The 17,078-nt window shown below is 46.5% G+C and overlaps 1 protein-coding gene across 1 annotated transcript in view; it reads left to right on the top strand.

Annotated features, from left to right (window-relative positions):
• Nucleotides 1–15,608, top strand: part of LOC141219299 (uncharacterized) — a 63,851-nt gene extending 48,243 nt beyond the window's left edge. The window contains exon 5 of the mRNA XM_073666067.1: nucleotides 14,236–15,608. Within this exon, the coding sequence (XP_073522168.1) occupies nucleotides 14,236–15,608 (1,373 nt within the window). The remainder of the gene's footprint in view (nucleotides 1–14,235) is intronic.
• The last annotated feature ends 1,470 nt before the right edge of the window (nucleotides 15,609–17,078 follow it).

Here is a 17,078-nt window from a genome sequence, read left to right as displayed (position 1 = left end):
ATCCTAGAGCTCAGCAACAAGATGATTGAGCTGCTGAGCGGAGAGGTGACTGCTGGGACATTATACAGGACAGCACTGGAGGATTCTGGGTGATGAGCGGAGCGGTGACTGCTGGGACATTATACAGGACAGCACTGGAGGATTCTGGGTGATGAGCGGAGCGGTGACTGCTGGGACATTATACAGGACGGCACTGGAGGATTCTGGGTGATGAGCGGAGCGGTGACTGCTGGGACATTATACAGGACAGCACTGGAGGATTCTGGGTGGTGAGCGGAGAGGTGACTGCTGGGACATTATACAGGACAGCACTGGAGGATTCTGGGTGGTGAGCGGAGAGGTGACTGCTGGGACATTATACAGGACAGCACTGGAGGATACTGGGTGATGACTGGAGAGGTGACTGCTGGGACATTATACAGGACAGCACTGGAGGATTCTGGGTGATGACCGGAGAGGTGACTGCTGGGACATTATACAGGACAGCACTTTAGGATTCTGGGTGATGAGCAGAGAGGTGACTGCTGGGACATTATACAGGACAGCACTGGAGGATTCTGGGTGATGACCGGAGAGGTGACTGCGGGGACATTATACAGGACAGCACTGGAGGATTCTGGGTGATGACCGGAGAGGTGACTGCTGGGACATTATACAGGACAGCACTGGAGGATTCTGGGTGATGAGCAGATAGGTGACTGCTGGGACATTATACAGGACAGCACTGGAGGATTCTGGGTGATGAGCGGAGAGGTGACTGCTGGGACATTATACAGGACAGCACTGGAGGATTCTGGGTGATGAGCGGAGAGGTGACTGCTGGGACATTATACAGGACAGCACTGGAGGATTCTGGGTGATGACCGGAGAGGTGAATGCTGGAACATTATACAGTACGGCACTGGAGGATTCTGGGTGATGAGCGGAGAGGTGACTGCTGGGACATTATACAGTACAGCACTGGAGGATTCTGGGTGATGAGCGGAGAGGTGACTGCTGGGACATTATACAGGACAGCACTGGAGGATTCTGGGGGATGACAGGAGAGGTGACTGCTGGGACATTATACAGGACAGCACTGGAGGATTCTGGGGGATGACAGGAGAGGTGACTGCTGGGACATTATACAGGACAGCACTGTAGGATTCTGGGGGATGACAGGAGAGGTGACTGCTGGGACATTATACAGGACAGCACTGGAGGATTCTGGGGGATGACAGGAGAGGTGACTGCTGGGATATTATACAGGACGGCACTGGAGGATTCTGGGGGATGAGCGGAGAGGTGACTGCTGGGACATTATACAGGACGGCACTGGAGGATTCTGGGTGATGACCGGAGAGGTGACTGCTGGGACATTATACAGGACAGCACTGGAGGATTCTGGGTGATGAGCGCAGAGGTGACTGCTGGGACATTATACAGGACAGCACTGGAGGATTCTGGGTGATGAGCGGAGCGGTGACTGCTGGGACATTATACAGGACAGCACTGGAGGATTCTGGGTGATGAGCGGAGAGGTGACTGCTGGGACATTATACAGGACAGCACTGGAGGATTCTGGGTGATGAGCGGAGAGGTGACTGCTGAGACATTATACAGTACAGCACTGGAGGATTCTGGGTGATGAGCAGATAGGTGACTGCTGGGACATTATACTGGACAGCTCTTGAGGATTCAGGGTGATGAGCGGAGAGGTGACTGCTGGGACATTATACAGGGCAGCACTGGAGGATTCTGGGCGATGAGCGGAGAGGTGACTGCTGGGACATTATACAGGACAGCACTGGAGGATTCTGGGTGATGAGCGGAGAGGTGACTGCTGGGACATTATACAGGGCGGCACTGGAGGATTCTGGGTGATGACCGTAGAGGTGACTGCTGGGACATTATGCAAGACGGCACTGAAGGATTCTGGGTGATGAAAGGAGAGGTGACTGCTGGGACATTATACAGGACGGCACTGGAGGATTCTGGTTGATGATCGGAGAGGTGACTGCTGGGACATTTTACAGGACGGCACTGGAGGATTCTGGGTGGTGACCTTATAGGTGACTGCTGGGACATTATACAGGACAGCACTGGAGGATTCTGGGTGATGACCGGAGAGGTGACTGCTGGGACATTATACAGGACAGCACTTGAGGATTCTGGGTGATGAGCGGAGAGGTGACTGCTGGGACATTATACAGGACAGCACCGGAGGATTCTGGGTGATGACCGGAGAGGTGACTGCTGGGACATTATACAGGACAGCACTGGAGGATTCTAGGTTATGAGCGGAGAGGTGACTGCTGGGACATTATACAGGACAGCACTGGAGGATTCTGGGTGATGAGCGGAGAGGTGACTGCTGGGACATTATACAGGGCAGCACTGGAGGATTCTGGGTGATGACCGTAGAGGTGACTGCTGGGACATTATGCAAGACGGCACTGGAGGATTCTGGGTGATGAAAGGAGAGGTGACTGCTGGGACATTATACAGGACGGCACTGGAGGATTCTGGTTGATGATCGGAGAGGTGACTGCTGGGACATTTTACAGGACGGCACTGGAGGATTCTGGGTGGTGACCTTATAGGTGACTGCTGGGACATTATACAGGACAGCACTGGAGGATTCTGGGTGATGAGCTTAGAGGGGACTGCTGGGACATTATACAGGAGAGCACTGGAGGATTCTGGGTGATGACTGGAGGTGACTGCTGGGACATTATACAGGACAGCACTGGAGGATTCTGGGTGATGACTGGAGGTGACTGCTGGGACATTATACAGGACAGCACTGGAGGATTCTGGGTGATGAGCGGAGAGGTGACTGCTGGGACATTATACAGGACAGCACTGGAGGATTCTGGGTGATGACGGTGTCGTTGTTGTCAGGTTCCTATAAGGTGTCAGGACGTCGCTGTCTATCTCTCCATGGAGGAGTGGGAGTATCTAGAAGGACACCAGGATCGGTACCAGGAGGTGATGATGGAGGAGCTCCGGCCTCTGACATCACCAGGTGAGAGGAGACTCTTGTTGGCTCCGGTGGATGTGATGACGTCTCTCGGCCTCGTCCTATAATAGATGATTTTTCTCCAGACTTGCTCTGGTTTTCTCTACATTTTCTCACAGCTTTCATTCCCTGATTCTTCTCTTCTGATCTGTGAGTCGTGGTTTCTCCGCTGTCGTCTTCATCAGTCTTGAGTCTTCGTCCTCGGCGGCTTCTTTCAGAATCTTTCTCCTTCCTTAGAGCATCGGTCACATTTTGTCTGCAGATTTCCCAATGGAATTTTTCATAAAGTCCCACATTCAATATAACAGCGGATCGTCCTTTGCTTTCCTTATGAGGAGGTCAGAGTTCTCGTTAAGTTCTTTCAGAGCTCGTTGCTCTGATATCATTAGATTATGATATTTCTGTCCTTGAAATTTTGTGTTCCTTTTTAATGTAAGTAGTTCATCTTCAATCATTTCCTAGAAAACATCCAAGACTGGTGGACGAGACTTGACCGGATAGTAATGGAGATTTTTTTATAACAAACGATTGAAAGTAACTGTCTGTTGTGGTGAATCGCTGGAGTTTTATGATCAAGAAGTGAACTCTTCATCAAAAGTTCCAGTTCTATTGGGAACATCATCATGAGAAACTTCTTGTAACGAGTTCTCCATGTTCTCATTCTGTTCATTGACCATGAAATGACAACGCAAAGTGAAAGTTCTCACAAATTTATTCACATCTAATAAAGTTCTATGAACGTCAAACTCAATTGTCGGGGAGAAGGTTAAGCCTTTGGATAGAACTGTAACTTCAGCCTCTGTTAATTACTGTCACTAAAGAGATGAAGCGTTTTCTTCAAAGGGCTAAAAATATATCTTTATTATTAACAAATAAAAAAAAAACATATAGAGGAATACCATATGTATTCATATACAAATACAATATATACGAAAAGTGAGGTACAAGTTCAGGAAGAACAATGGTGGTATACCTGGATATAACACTTGGTGTACTGCACTGCTACATCTAAGGCCCCGACCAAAGGTGAAATTATCCTATTAAGTATATACTAAATATGGGTCCAATTATATGTTAGAGAGTATACTAATGCGTAAAGGTCCATAGCATACATCACATAAGTAATATATAATATCAGTTATTTATATCATTAGAATGAAAAAGTTTCTGACTAGAGAAACACTATCACAAGTAAACATTATACCTCATAGACATAAAGGATATAGTAATAAACATATAAAGTGATAGGTTCAGTCAGTATGCTGGGCAAAGGTGATACAAATAAGCATCAACAGACCAAGTGCAATAGGACACAATAGATAGACATAATGGTAATGTTACCAGCAGTGCAGGAAACCAGGGACCCAACCAGCAAAGGCTAAACAGACAGCTGCCGGCTGATATTAATAGCCTGGGAATTGGATATTGTCCCCCTCCCAGTGCAAGAACATCAGCACTCAGCTGCCCAAGAATTGGTGCATCCATAAGATGCACCATTTCTGGCGCCTAGTCTCGGCTCTTTCCACTTGCCCTGGTGCGGTGGCGAGTGGGGTAATACTATTGGGGTTGATGTTAGCTTTGTAATGTTTGCTGACATCGAGCCCAGGGGTTAGTAATGGAGAGGCGTCTATAAGACACCCCCATTACTAACCCCGTAAGTTTAGTTAAAAAAGCACACACACAAAGCAAAGTCCTTTAATTGAAATGAACACTCCCAGACCCTCTTTTACCCTTTATAAAGATCAAATTAAAATACAAAATAATCCTCACCTGTCCGCAGATAATCCTTATGTGATGCTGTCCAACAAAAATCCCCAGCCGTGCTACATCTGGATTGTTTGATGTGACCGCTCAGCAAGCCAGTAGCGTGAGAATGCTCCTGCAGTGTCTAGCGCTGCTCTGACTAAGGTCACCGGAGTTCATAGCCGATGAGCTCTGGTCACCTTACTGACGTCACTGCTCGCTGCACTGACCAGTGTGTCCTGGCTGGCGTGCTGAGCCATCGCTCAACACACCATACAGATGTAGCAGAGCTGGACTTCGTCACGGGACATCATCAGTATGGATTATCTGCCGACAGTTGAGGATGACTTTGATTTTTTAAAATTTTTCTTTGGATATTATTAAATGGGTAAAAGGGTCGGGAAGTGTTTTGTTCAAATAAAGGACTTTGCTCTGTGTGTGTGTTTTTTACTTAAAATGATGGGGGTTAGTAATGTGGGTGTCTTGTAGACGCCTCTCCATTACTAACCTTGGGCTTGAGATCAGCTGACATTACAAAGCTGACATCAACCCCAATATTATTACCCCATTTGCCACTGCACCAGGGAAAGTGGGAAGAGCCGAGGCTAATGGATGCGCCATTTTTTGGGCGGCTGCAGGCTGATGTTATTAGTTTGGGAGGGGGTACAATATGCATGGCCCCTTCCTAGGCTATTAATACCAGCCTGCAGCTGTCTGCCTAGCCTTTTCTGGTTATTAAAAATAGAAGGGGCCCCCACATCATTTTTTGGGAGGGGGTCACCCCTTGTTAATAACCAGTAAAGGCTACGCAGATGTTAATATTAATCCCCTGGGAAGATCTTTGTTAATTAATGTTTATTACCCGCTTCCCAGACTATAAGCATCAGCTGTCCGCTTTCCCCCTTTGCTTTTTTTACTTTAAATTCTTTAATTATTAGCTAAATCCATGTACAGCAGCTCCACACGCCCTGCACTGATGATATATCTCACTGACTCATTTCTATCTTTCTAGATCTATAAAAAATGTTTTATTAGTTAGAAAATTACCCTGAAATGTCAGAGAATGACCGTCTGTAAAAGCTGATGTTATAAACGCGTTTGATACGGATGTCATACAGATGCGAGACAGGTGAGAGAAGTCGCATCGTACTCGCAAGACAATCATCCTACTGTTCAGGAAGATCCGACCAATTTTATTTCACCCGATGAGTGCGATCCCTTAAATGCGACATGTTAGTAACGGCTGATTGACGTCAAACTGGCCATAGATATAAGTATTGGGGAGCAGGACTGCAGACTTAAAATGCAAAAGGGGGAGAAAGGAGGAAACTTAAAATTGGTTTTGTAAATTTTGTTTGAAAAATAAGAAATTGCTGATTAAACTTTTAACAAAAAAAATAAAAAAAATAAATCTGATGTGAAGTAGACATGTGGTAAATGTTAGTTATACCATACAAAATAGTTAATACATATCTGGTTAAAAGGCATAAAAATTAAAAGTCCAACATTTTTTTTGTAAAATTTTCGATATTTTCATAAATAAAGGCAAAAAAAAAGGCCAAATCCTAAATTTACCACTAACATAAAGCACAATGTGTCACGAAAAAACAGTTTCAGAATCAGCGGGATCCGTTGAAGCTCCAGAGTTATTACCTCCATAAAGTGACAGAGGTCAGAACTGTAAAAAATTGGCCCGGTCAGGAAGGTGAAAACAGACGCGAGAGTGACGGGGTTAAAGGGATGTTTGTCAGAAGAATATGTATTATGGAGCTTTTCTGTGGAGTCTGACCAGACAATCTCTCCTTGGCTCCCCGTGTGCATCAGTAAGCGCCCATGACCCCGGTGCCGGCTCTCTAGTTGTCCTTTCTACACATTGATAGGTACTGACCGCTGCGTACCGGGTGCTCCCCACAACACCGTCCTTCCGGGTTCTGTGACTTCATCCGTCAGCCTTACATGTGCCCTTTTTTCCTCCTTCAGAGACAAACGAAGAACTTTTCAGCGCTTGCTGCCTATTTTAGTGTTTTTATGGAGGCGGATGTGGAGATTTATCTCTATTTAAAGAAGAATAAGAAAGCGGTAACTCATCTTTTAATAGAACGGAAGGCTCTCTCCTCTTAGAGTGATCCCAGAGGATCCTGTCCAGGAGGGAGGCCGTGTCCTCATGATGACATCATGAGCTCTCAAAAAACAATCACTGGTAAATGGTCACCGTCCTTCCCCCAATCTCCATAATGGTGAATTAGGAGAGAAGAAACCGATGGATAGAAATGTGGAGCTTGCTCCAGCTCCTCTGTGGTTCCATCCCTGGAGACGAAACTTGGAGAAGTTGTGTTTCTTAGTACGGCTCCTCCATCTGACTGACGAGGGTCTTCTCTGTCCCTCTCCTCAGGGTCCTCATCCTCCGAGTGCAGAGCATTAGGCTTTGGCCTCGCTGATTATCACTTCATACTTGAGGCCCACAATGTGCTGGGACCTCGGTACCGGTGGTGAGGATCACAACAATGTAATTTATTCCCTGATACATAAACATAGAATTACTGGTTCTGAGAGACGAGTCTCATATATAGACAGATACACGGCAGGTCATGTATTCAGTCTCTATGTCTCCACAGATGGATCCAGGAGGAGAAATTCACCAGAGAGATGTCCCCGTCCTCTGTATCCCCAGGACTGTCCAGAGGAGAATCACAACATCCCGGAGGATCATCAGGTAGATGACACTGAAGTCCCCACAACATCTGACCATGAAGTGATGGGACCTGAGCTCATCTTACATTTTTATTTTTAGGGTGAAGATCTGGTTGATATTAAGGTTGAGGTTATACAAGGAGCACAAGAGGCGATCGCAATATGGGCCGATCAGCAGGGTGAGGAGGGGAGACTGTCATGTCTGTTCTGTGGTCACCTACTACTACTCCCGTAATTTCATCATAACATGTGTGGTAGATCGCTCACACGGAGGTAGACACAGGTACACTGTTTCTTTAAAAACTTCTCGTTGGTTTATTAAGATGCAGCATAAACCAACACTGAGTCCATAAAAGAAATCACGGCCCTTTGGCCAAAAAGTTCTCGTTGGTTTATTAAAGTGCAGCATAAACCAACACTGAGTCCATAAAAGAAATCACGGCCCTTTGGCCAAAACAGGAAACAAAGCAAAATGGTAACACAAAAGCACAGTCTTTGTGATAGCAGGGATCAACCTGCTGAGAGTTCAGCAACTCCACATGGTTCAGGAAAAACAAACACAAGATCCTCTCTGGAGCTAGCTTCTCCAGACACTGAACACTGAATGCCTCAGTAGGACTTGTATTTAAATCAAAGACCACACTCTGAGATGGAGATATGGTGAATGACCTCCCACCCTTCACAATGATCATTCACAAAAAACACTCCCTTTTAACATGGAAGTTTAACCTCTTTAAGCAAGTAACATGTTGGAGCAAATTTCATGGTTTCAATTCACAGAAGCTAATAGCCTCCATGAAATATATCTTCCCTCTATCACTTTACCAGTGACTTTGCCACACATGACACAATCTATTCTGTTACTCTGTGTTTCCTACAGATGGATTCAGGAGGAGAAATCCACCAGAGAGATGTCCCCGTCCTCTGTATCCCCAGGACTGTCCAGAGGAGAATCACAATGTCCCGGAGAGTCATCAGGTAGACGGCGCTGAGCCCTGTACCGGATCTGTATATGGGGGGACATTTCTGATTGAGGTCATAGATGTCACAGATTTTGGTGGTTTCTTGTATTGTGCTGATTGTTACATCTGATATATCAGGAGGAAGATCCAACTAAGAATAAAGTGAAGGACGAGACAGAAGAAGAAGCGATGACGAGGGGGGATCAGCCGTGTGTGAGTGACGGGAAGGAGGAGATTCCGGTAGATGTTTCCACAGGTATGTAATAATGACCGGCGTATGATGATGATGATGACCGGCGTGTGATGATGATGATGACCGGTGTGTGATATCGTGTGGAGTCTCCGGTGCAGTGAAGCTTTATCCGCTGTCCTCATCACAGCAGAAGCGTCCGGTGATGGCGCGGCTGCTCCTGTAGAGTCCGGCTGTGCACCGATGAATAACGGGGCCGCCTTCACACCTATTCTTTATGATTTAGGAATCACATATTAGTTTTCCTTTACCTTCTATAATATTCTTTCCATCCTTTACGTCCATATTTTTCTTCCACAAGTCCCTGCTGCCATATAAATGACTGAGCTTGTGCTCCAGGTGATGAATCTTCCCGTCCTATGGATCTCGGGGATGTAGCAGCCTCTGCCTGGTGCTGACGAGTGACGACACATGTCACATGTAGAGTCGTCCTACCTGTCGCCTCTGTTTGCCTCCCACTGCCTCCGACATTGAGGCCGGCTTTCTGGTCCCTCCTCATCCAGGCCGGCCGCCCGGTGGCATGAAGACCCCTATGGTAAGTCAGTAAGTGCCGTGCTATGGAGGTGTGGGTCAGACATACTGCTGTCGTCCCTCTGCCACTATGGAGGCCATCTTGGATGTAGGAGGACCAGAACACCGGTCTCAGTCAGAGGCAAGCGGAGGCCACCAGGTAGGTGACAGTACATGACAGATGTTTAGTCCTCTGTGCCGGGTGGAGAATTGCTTCATCATAAAAGGGATTAGGAGCTCGTATCTACAAACAGCTGCGATGGCCGCATCTAGAGTTGTCGTTATCTTACATCATGTCGGTTTTTGAGTTCTGGTTCAACCAACGTATAAACATGGAGACTAAATACTGCCCAGAGGGGGCGCCCTTTACCATGCACGGATTATATCCCCTGTCAGCGTCTCATTTATGGTGAATCTTGTAATATGGAGAGATTCACTATATGGAGAATAGTATTGGGCCACCCGCATTAATCACTGCATTCAGGCTTCTCCTTCAGGCCCTGTTGTCCCCCCCGGTGTATAACATCCAGCCCTGTCCCACCCCCCAGTATATAACATGTGGCTCCTCGGTATGTATTGGTTACAATTTCAACTGCTGGGTATATAGATCCTGGGGGGCATACTCAGGGGGTGATATGTGCAGGACAGGCCAGATGTTATACAGGGGTTATATTCACAATAACCAGGGTGTACTTTATTATAAGAGCACATTGTGATTTTGGGAACGTCCCTTTAGAAGAATCTTCACTCTCGGTCTCTCCAGACAAACAAGATGTCGTCTAGGAATCGTCCCCCCATCTGAGCCTCTAACGTGAATAAATAATTCTCTTTCCAACAGTAAAATACATAAATTACCAAAAGAAGGTAAGAAGACGTCCTCATCCAGGTTCCGAAAGTTTTAAGTTTTTTTGTTTTTGTTTTTTACCAATAAATGCAGAACTCACCAATGCAGGACTCACCATCTCAGACAGATGTCTGTCCGGCCTCTGTTGGATTGTTTCTTCCATTCTTGATCGTTTATTTCTCATTACTGACCTCGCTGTATGAGGAGCTTTTTTGTGGGGGATGAGTTGTATTTCTCATCTTGTTACTTTATCATCTTTATTCTGCTGTTATTTTTTAGAATTTTTCTCTCTTCATGAGCTGCACAAGTTGAGTGATAAAACGACCGTCCGCCCTGAGACTGAGAAGTGACTATACGGTTATCATATATAGACTCCCTTCCTTGTGTCCTCCATTTGCCTCCTGTAATGGTGAACCGAAGGAGGAAACCTGGCAGGTCCTAATAATAAGGCGCTTACAGACAGTCTCCATACAGCCGGTCCCAGAGGTTTCCCGGCTTCCATCTTTTTACCACTGTACAGTGATCTGGACTTACAGCACAGACACCGGGGCGGCTCCACATAGTAGTGCTGGCTGGTAGAGCGAGCTGGCAGAAGAAGGTCGACATGTCAGATCTGACCCAAAGATGGCAGGTGCTAGACAATCAAGAAGCGGGACGAGGTCAGAATCAGGAAGCCGAGTAAGAATGGTCCTGTAGATGGAGACCTAAGTCATCCCGGGGTATTATGGAAGCCAGACAAGGTTACCAAAGACAAACAGGAGCAATGAAAGCAGGTGCAGAATACATCTGTAACTGGTGACGCCCCGCAGACTGCTGGGAGATTAATAGGATGTGGCGCTGCCCCATAGGTCACAGCACAGGAAGGCAGGGGAGGGTGGGGTAGACGTAGTACTGCCCTCCCCATACCACTGCACTGGCCGTCCTGGAAGCCGGGGGAAGGGACCACCGATCTGAGCTGAGGGGGCAGCGGAGGGCAGAGGACCCCATAGGGGACTGTACAGGGAAATGTGTAGTGTTCAGTCCCGGGGTGGAGGGTCGCTGTAACTGCGGTAATACAACTAATCTAAGCCAATAACAATATATTTATTTCATTTTCTTTTAGGACTTTTCTACAATAAATACTTTGTTTCTTGTCAGACATTTTTGTGTTACCAAATCCTGGCGGCCATAAACCATAAGCGATGTATTGTTACATGGTGACAGTATTCCTCATTGTTCCCATATAATATACACAACGTCCTGATCAGTCTTTATTACACAAGAATAAGAGGAATAAACTTCATGAATTGTAAGAATAGACGAGATGGAAACAGGAAACTTTCTCCCCGGAGTCTCCACAGAAATCTGCGTATTTCTTCTTCCGTCTCAGGATTCTCGGTTCCGGGGTAAAATCTCTATTCAGTTAGGAAACATTGTTCCATCACTGAGATCGGAGGTGACGGCCGCTCCTGATAAGATTCTGTGTAGGGGGAGGGGAGAGGAGGGCGGGGCTAGAGGCCGAGCTCCTCCCATCTACATGGACTCTGACCAGTAGTGACTGTCCTCTCCTATCTCAGTAATGGGACGCGTACACCCGGCGTCAGAGGCTCAATGCAGTGAGGAGGAGAAGCCGCGCGCATGCGGTAGGTTTGTCATGTTCTCAAGCCCCCAAAGCCGTGATGACATGCTAAGTGGGGCGACTACTCTGGGGTCACGAACGCCTCATCGACAAGTCAAAGGCCTCATTTACATATCATAAACTTTAGAAATAGAAAACTTTTTCTAAAGATCTGTTTGTGTGTTTAATGTAATAGAGATGTTAGGCGGAGAGTTTATATCTGCAGACACATCTGCTGCGGGTTCTGGGGGCACAGGGAACGGACAGTTTCCCTTTAAACATAATTTTTAAGGACATATATTTAGTGTTTTGGGCAGGGGCGGATGTATCACATGTGCAGTAGGTTCAGCTGCATATAGACCAAGTAATGTAGGGAGGCTCCAGGGGGTAAGGATGATCCATGGTGTAGGGAGGCACCAGGGGATAAGGAGGATCCGTGGTGTAGGGAGGCTCCAGGGGATAAGGAGGATCCATGGTGTAGGGAGGCTCCAGGGGATAAGGAGGATCCGTGGTGTAGGCAGGCTCCAGGGGATAAGGAGGCTCTGTGGTGTAGGGGGGCTCCAGGGGATAAGGAGGCTCTGTGGTGTAGGGAGGCTCCAGGGGATGAGGAGGATCCGTGGTGTAGGGAGGCTCCAGGGGATAAGGAGGATCCGTGGTGTAGGGAGGCTCCAGGGGATAAGCAGGCTCTGTGGTGTAAGGAGGCTCCAGGGGATAAGCAGGCTCTGTGGTGTAGGGAGGCTCCAGGGGATAAGCAGGCTCTGTGGTGTAGGGAGGCTCCAGGGGATAAGGAGGATCCGTGGTGTAGGGAGGCTCCAGGGGATAAGGAGGATCCGTGGTGTAGGGAGGCTCCAGGGGATAAGGAGGATCCATGGTGTAGGGAGGCTCCAGGGGATAAGGAGGAGCCATGGTGTAGGGAGGCTCCAGGGGATAAGGCGGATCCGTGGTGTAGGGAGGCTCCAGGGGATAAGGAGGATCCGTGGTGTAGGGAGGCTCCAGGGGATAAGGAGGATCCATGGTGTAGGGAGGCTCCAGGGGATGATGAGGATCCGTGGTGTAGGGAGGCTCCAGGGGATAAGGAGCATCCATGGTGTAGGGAGGCTCCAGGGGATAAGGAGGATCCGTGGTGTAGGGAGGCTCCAGGGGATGATGAGGATCGGTGGTGTAGGGAGGCTCCAGGGGATAAGGAGGATCCGTGGTGTAGGGAGGCTCCAGGGGATAAGGAGGATCCGTGGTGTAGGGAGGCTCCAGGGGATAAGGAGGATCCGTGGTGTAGGGAGACTCCAGGGGATAAGGAGGATCCGTGGTGTAGGGAGACTCCAGGGGATAAGTAGGCTCTGTGGTGTAGGGAGGCTCCAGGGGATAAGCAGGCTCTGTGGTGTAGGAAGGCTCCGGGGGATGAGGAGGATCCGTGGTGTATGGAGGCTCCAGGGGGTAAGGAGGATCCATGGTGTAGGGAGTCTCCAGGGGATAAGGAGGATCCGTGGTGTAGGGAGGCTCCAGGGGATAAGGAGGATCCGTGGTGTAGGGAGGCTCCAGGGGATAAGGAGGATCCGTGGTGTAGGGAGGCTCCAGGGGATGATGAGGATCCGTGGTGTAGGGGCTCCAGGTGGTAAGGAGGATCCGTGGTGTAGGGAGGCTCCAGGGGATAAGAGGCTCCGTGGTGTAGGGTGGTTAATGGAATAAGGAGGCTCCAGAGGAGACATGGAGGCCCATTTGCACTACAGGTTGCTCACATACTGGAATCGTTCCTCTTTCTACCACTGTAGATTTTTCTTCTCAGACATTGGAAGAAGGACTCCCCTGGGTCCGGTAATTAGGATTTAACCCTGTAATATGACTTCGGTGCTATTTCATTCTTATAAGGGTTCTTATCATGTCCTTAGTAGGGTTGAGCGAGTATGTTCTGTCCAAGTATGCTCGGGCCGAGCTCCGAGTATTTACAGCTGCTCGGTGATAAGGTTAGATCGCTCCCGGGTGCATGATTTGCAACTGTTTGACAGTTTTATTACATGTGAGGAATGTGTAAGAAATAGACATTTCTCCCATGTAATAAAGCTGTCAAACAGTCGCAAATCATGCACACGGGAGGGATTCAACCATATCACCGAGCAGCTATAAATACTCGGTGCTCGGCCCGAGCATACTCGGCGAAAGGGTTGATAGAACATACTCGCTCAACACTAGTCCTTAGGCATACTGTGGACATGATTACGGCGGCCACCTTTATGAGGCCCACCTTTATGATTAGTCGATCTCATTTGCATGCGGTAATGTAAGATTAAAATCAATTTTTAATTGTGTGGACACTTTTCTACACTAAGAGCATGATGGGAAGCTTGAGAGAGTGAAATGGCACTGGTGGTACATTAAGGGGTTAAATCCTGATGACAGGTTCCCTTTAAGAACTGTTTATTTGCCGTCTAATCTCTGCCACCCCTGACTTGTGCCAATATCACCAGATTATAAGTGTTATTCACTTTACCTGTCATTGTGTTAATGTTATGACATGTAGTTGTCCTCCTTATTACCGGTACTTTCACTGACGAGGGTCTTCATTGTGAGATCCAGAAAATAAATGTGTAAATCTCTTTGGATATGATTTTTTTAACAACACAAATCTATCTTTCATTCTTATAGGAAATACTTGTGAGAATAAAGGTTTATCACTAAATTATAAAAAAGAAGATATCAGGAAGCACTCTAATGGAGAAAACCTCATCACCCTTCCTGCACCTCCTGGACTTCACAGCACTTCACTTTCTTATAATCCTCCTGATCATGAGGAATCATCTCCTGAGCAATCTCACATTATTACCAAAAGTCCAGGTGACACAGTGGATACAAGATTTCAGTGTGACAAGCAACTTACTAAAAGCTCAGCTCAGACACAAAGAAAACACAAAGGAGAAAAGCCATACTCCTGTTCAGAATGTGGGAAATGCTTTACATATAAAACAAAACTTGTTATACATCAGAGAAGTCACACAGGAGAGAAGCCATTTTCATGTTCAGAATGTGGGAAGGCCTTCACAAGTAAATTAAGTCTTGTGTTGCACAAGAGAAGTCACACTGGGAAGAAGCCGTATTCATGTTCAGAATGTGGGAAATGCTTTACAGATAAATCAAGATTCATTATACATCAGAGAATTCACACAGGAGAAAAACCATTTTCATGTTCAGTATGTGGGAAATGCTTTAATGATAAAAGGACTCTTATTAGACATCAGAAAACTCACACAGGAGAGAAGCCATATTCATGTTCAGAATGTGGGAAATGCTTTGGATATAAAGGGAGTCTTATTAGACATCAGACATTTCACACAGGAGAGAAGCCGTATTCATGTTCAGAATGTGGGAAATGCTTTCCAGCTAAGTCAAGATTTATTATACATCAGAGAATTCACACAGGAGAGAAGCCATTTTCATGTTCAGAATGTGGGAAATGCTTTACAGATAAATCAAAATGTGTTAGACATGAGAGAATTCACACAGGAGAAAAGCCATTTTCATGTTCAGAATGTGGGAAATGCTTTACAGATAAATCAAAATGTGTTACACATGAGAGAATTCACATGGGAGAAAAGCCATTTTCATGTTCGGAATGTGAGAAGTCCTTCACAGATAAAGGGAGTCTTATTACACATCAGAGAATTCACACAGGTGAGAAGCCATATTCATGTTCAGAATGTGGGAAGTCCTTCACAGATAAAGGGAGTCTTATAAAACATCAGAGAATTCACACAGGAGAGAAGCCGTATTCATGTTCAGAATGTGGAAAATGCTTTACAGAGAAATCAAAATGTGTTAGACATGAGAGAATTCACACAGGAATAAAGCCATTTTCATGTTTGGAATGTGGGAAGGCCTTCACAAGTAAAAAAAGTCTTGTGATGCACGAGAGAAGTCACACTGGGGAGAAGCCGTATTCATGTTCACTATGTGGGAAATCTTTTGTAAATAAATCGTATCTTGTTAGACATGAGGGAAGTCATACAGGAAAGAAACTGTAATCATGTACACTGTGTGTTTTAAAATTTTTAATAAAATTGCTCAGAATAATGAGTACACTTCCTTTGATAAATAAGATTGTCATTAATATCTCACTGAATACCAGAACAATTTCTAAAATTTTCCTTTCCCCCATGACCAGTGCCACACGAGAGAGGGAATTCACCCAATAAGGACAGGAAGCGTACTGAATAAGAGGGCTGCACCTCTACCCCGCATCATTTTTGTTTCCTGTCCATGAGGGAACCTGAAGCTGAAGAATCAGGAGAGGAAAGTTAAAGGAGAAACTTACCCAGGCCTTGCCTGGAAGAAAGGCTCCTTGTATATAGTGCTGGTGTCGGGTCCTGGAAGCGCCACCGCTGGTCACTTGAGGGCTCATGTAGATGCGAGCGCCGAAGTCCTTTTGGATGCCTGCTGGCCCCAACAAAGTCCCAGGCTTGCGCATGTGCAGGACGCCCTGGGATTGGTGCGCCCTGATGAAGAGCATGCCAGAGACTTCTGACCTGAAGTGTTGGATTTCACTTCCAGGGGGTCTGGAGAAGGCATGCACAAGGGGGTGGGGGAGTTGCTGTGGCTGGTCCCTCTTTTAAAATCACGCCTGACTGCCAAAAGAGTGGGTTTGCTCTGGATCTCCTTCCCCACGTGATATGGAGGAACGTCAGTGCCAGGATCAGAGTTCACGCAGCAATGGCAGTCTCATGAGTTGCAGAAGTGACAGTACAACCTACCACGAATAATGGTGTGATTTGATCCAGCCTCTGAATCTGGTACCCTTATTAAACTCCAGAATGCTGACTGATCTTTGTGAAATTTCACCATGGTAATTAAGTCCCTTTTTCTTGTCTCTAATTACTAGGAACGGCTTAAGAAATGTGGCACAAAAGAATAAGGAGTGAACCCTTTGTAGGGATAAGTTACCTGACTTGTGGCAGAAAAGACTGTGCAGATTGTATACAGAAAACCGCATGTGAAGAATCCACTAACTTCATGGATTTGAGATCCGTGATCAGGGCACAAGTTAAGGATTCCCTTGAGACCCTTATTCATAAAAAAAGGAATAGAAAGGGAAGGAAGGGGTCCAAAAAATTATCACCTGATTTAGATGAATCTATAAAGTCAGAAGGTGAATGTGGATTGGATTCTTGTTCCTTTTCATTCTTTAATGGCGATACAGGGGGTAGGCCATGCTTTCCTATAAAAGTCGCAGATAGGTTGATTAAGGCTGTGAGAGCTACCATGGGCATCTCAGATCCTAAGACCCCCAAATCCATACAAGAGTTCATGTTTTGTGGATTAGGGCAAAAAAAAGAGGCGCATATTTATAATTAATGAAAAGATTCAGGCTCTCATTAAGAGGAAAAAATGAAGAGAAAGGGTTCACTACCATCATCTTCTAAGAGAAGATGCCAAAACAAGACTCGTGGAATAAGATCCCAAAGATAGACGTAGCAGTGGCCAATTCATCCAGAAAA

The sequence above is a fragment of the Phyllobates terribilis genome, unplaced genomic scaffold (genome assembly GCF_046119375.1).
Source record: "Phyllobates terribilis strain yellow unplaced genomic scaffold, ASM4611937v1 Scaffold_259__1_contigs__length_2703414, whole genome shotgun sequence".
NCBI lineage: Eukaryota > Metazoa > Chordata > Amphibia > Anura > Dendrobatidae > Phyllobates > Phyllobates terribilis.
This window is presented reverse-complemented; position numbering and strand designations above follow the sequence as displayed.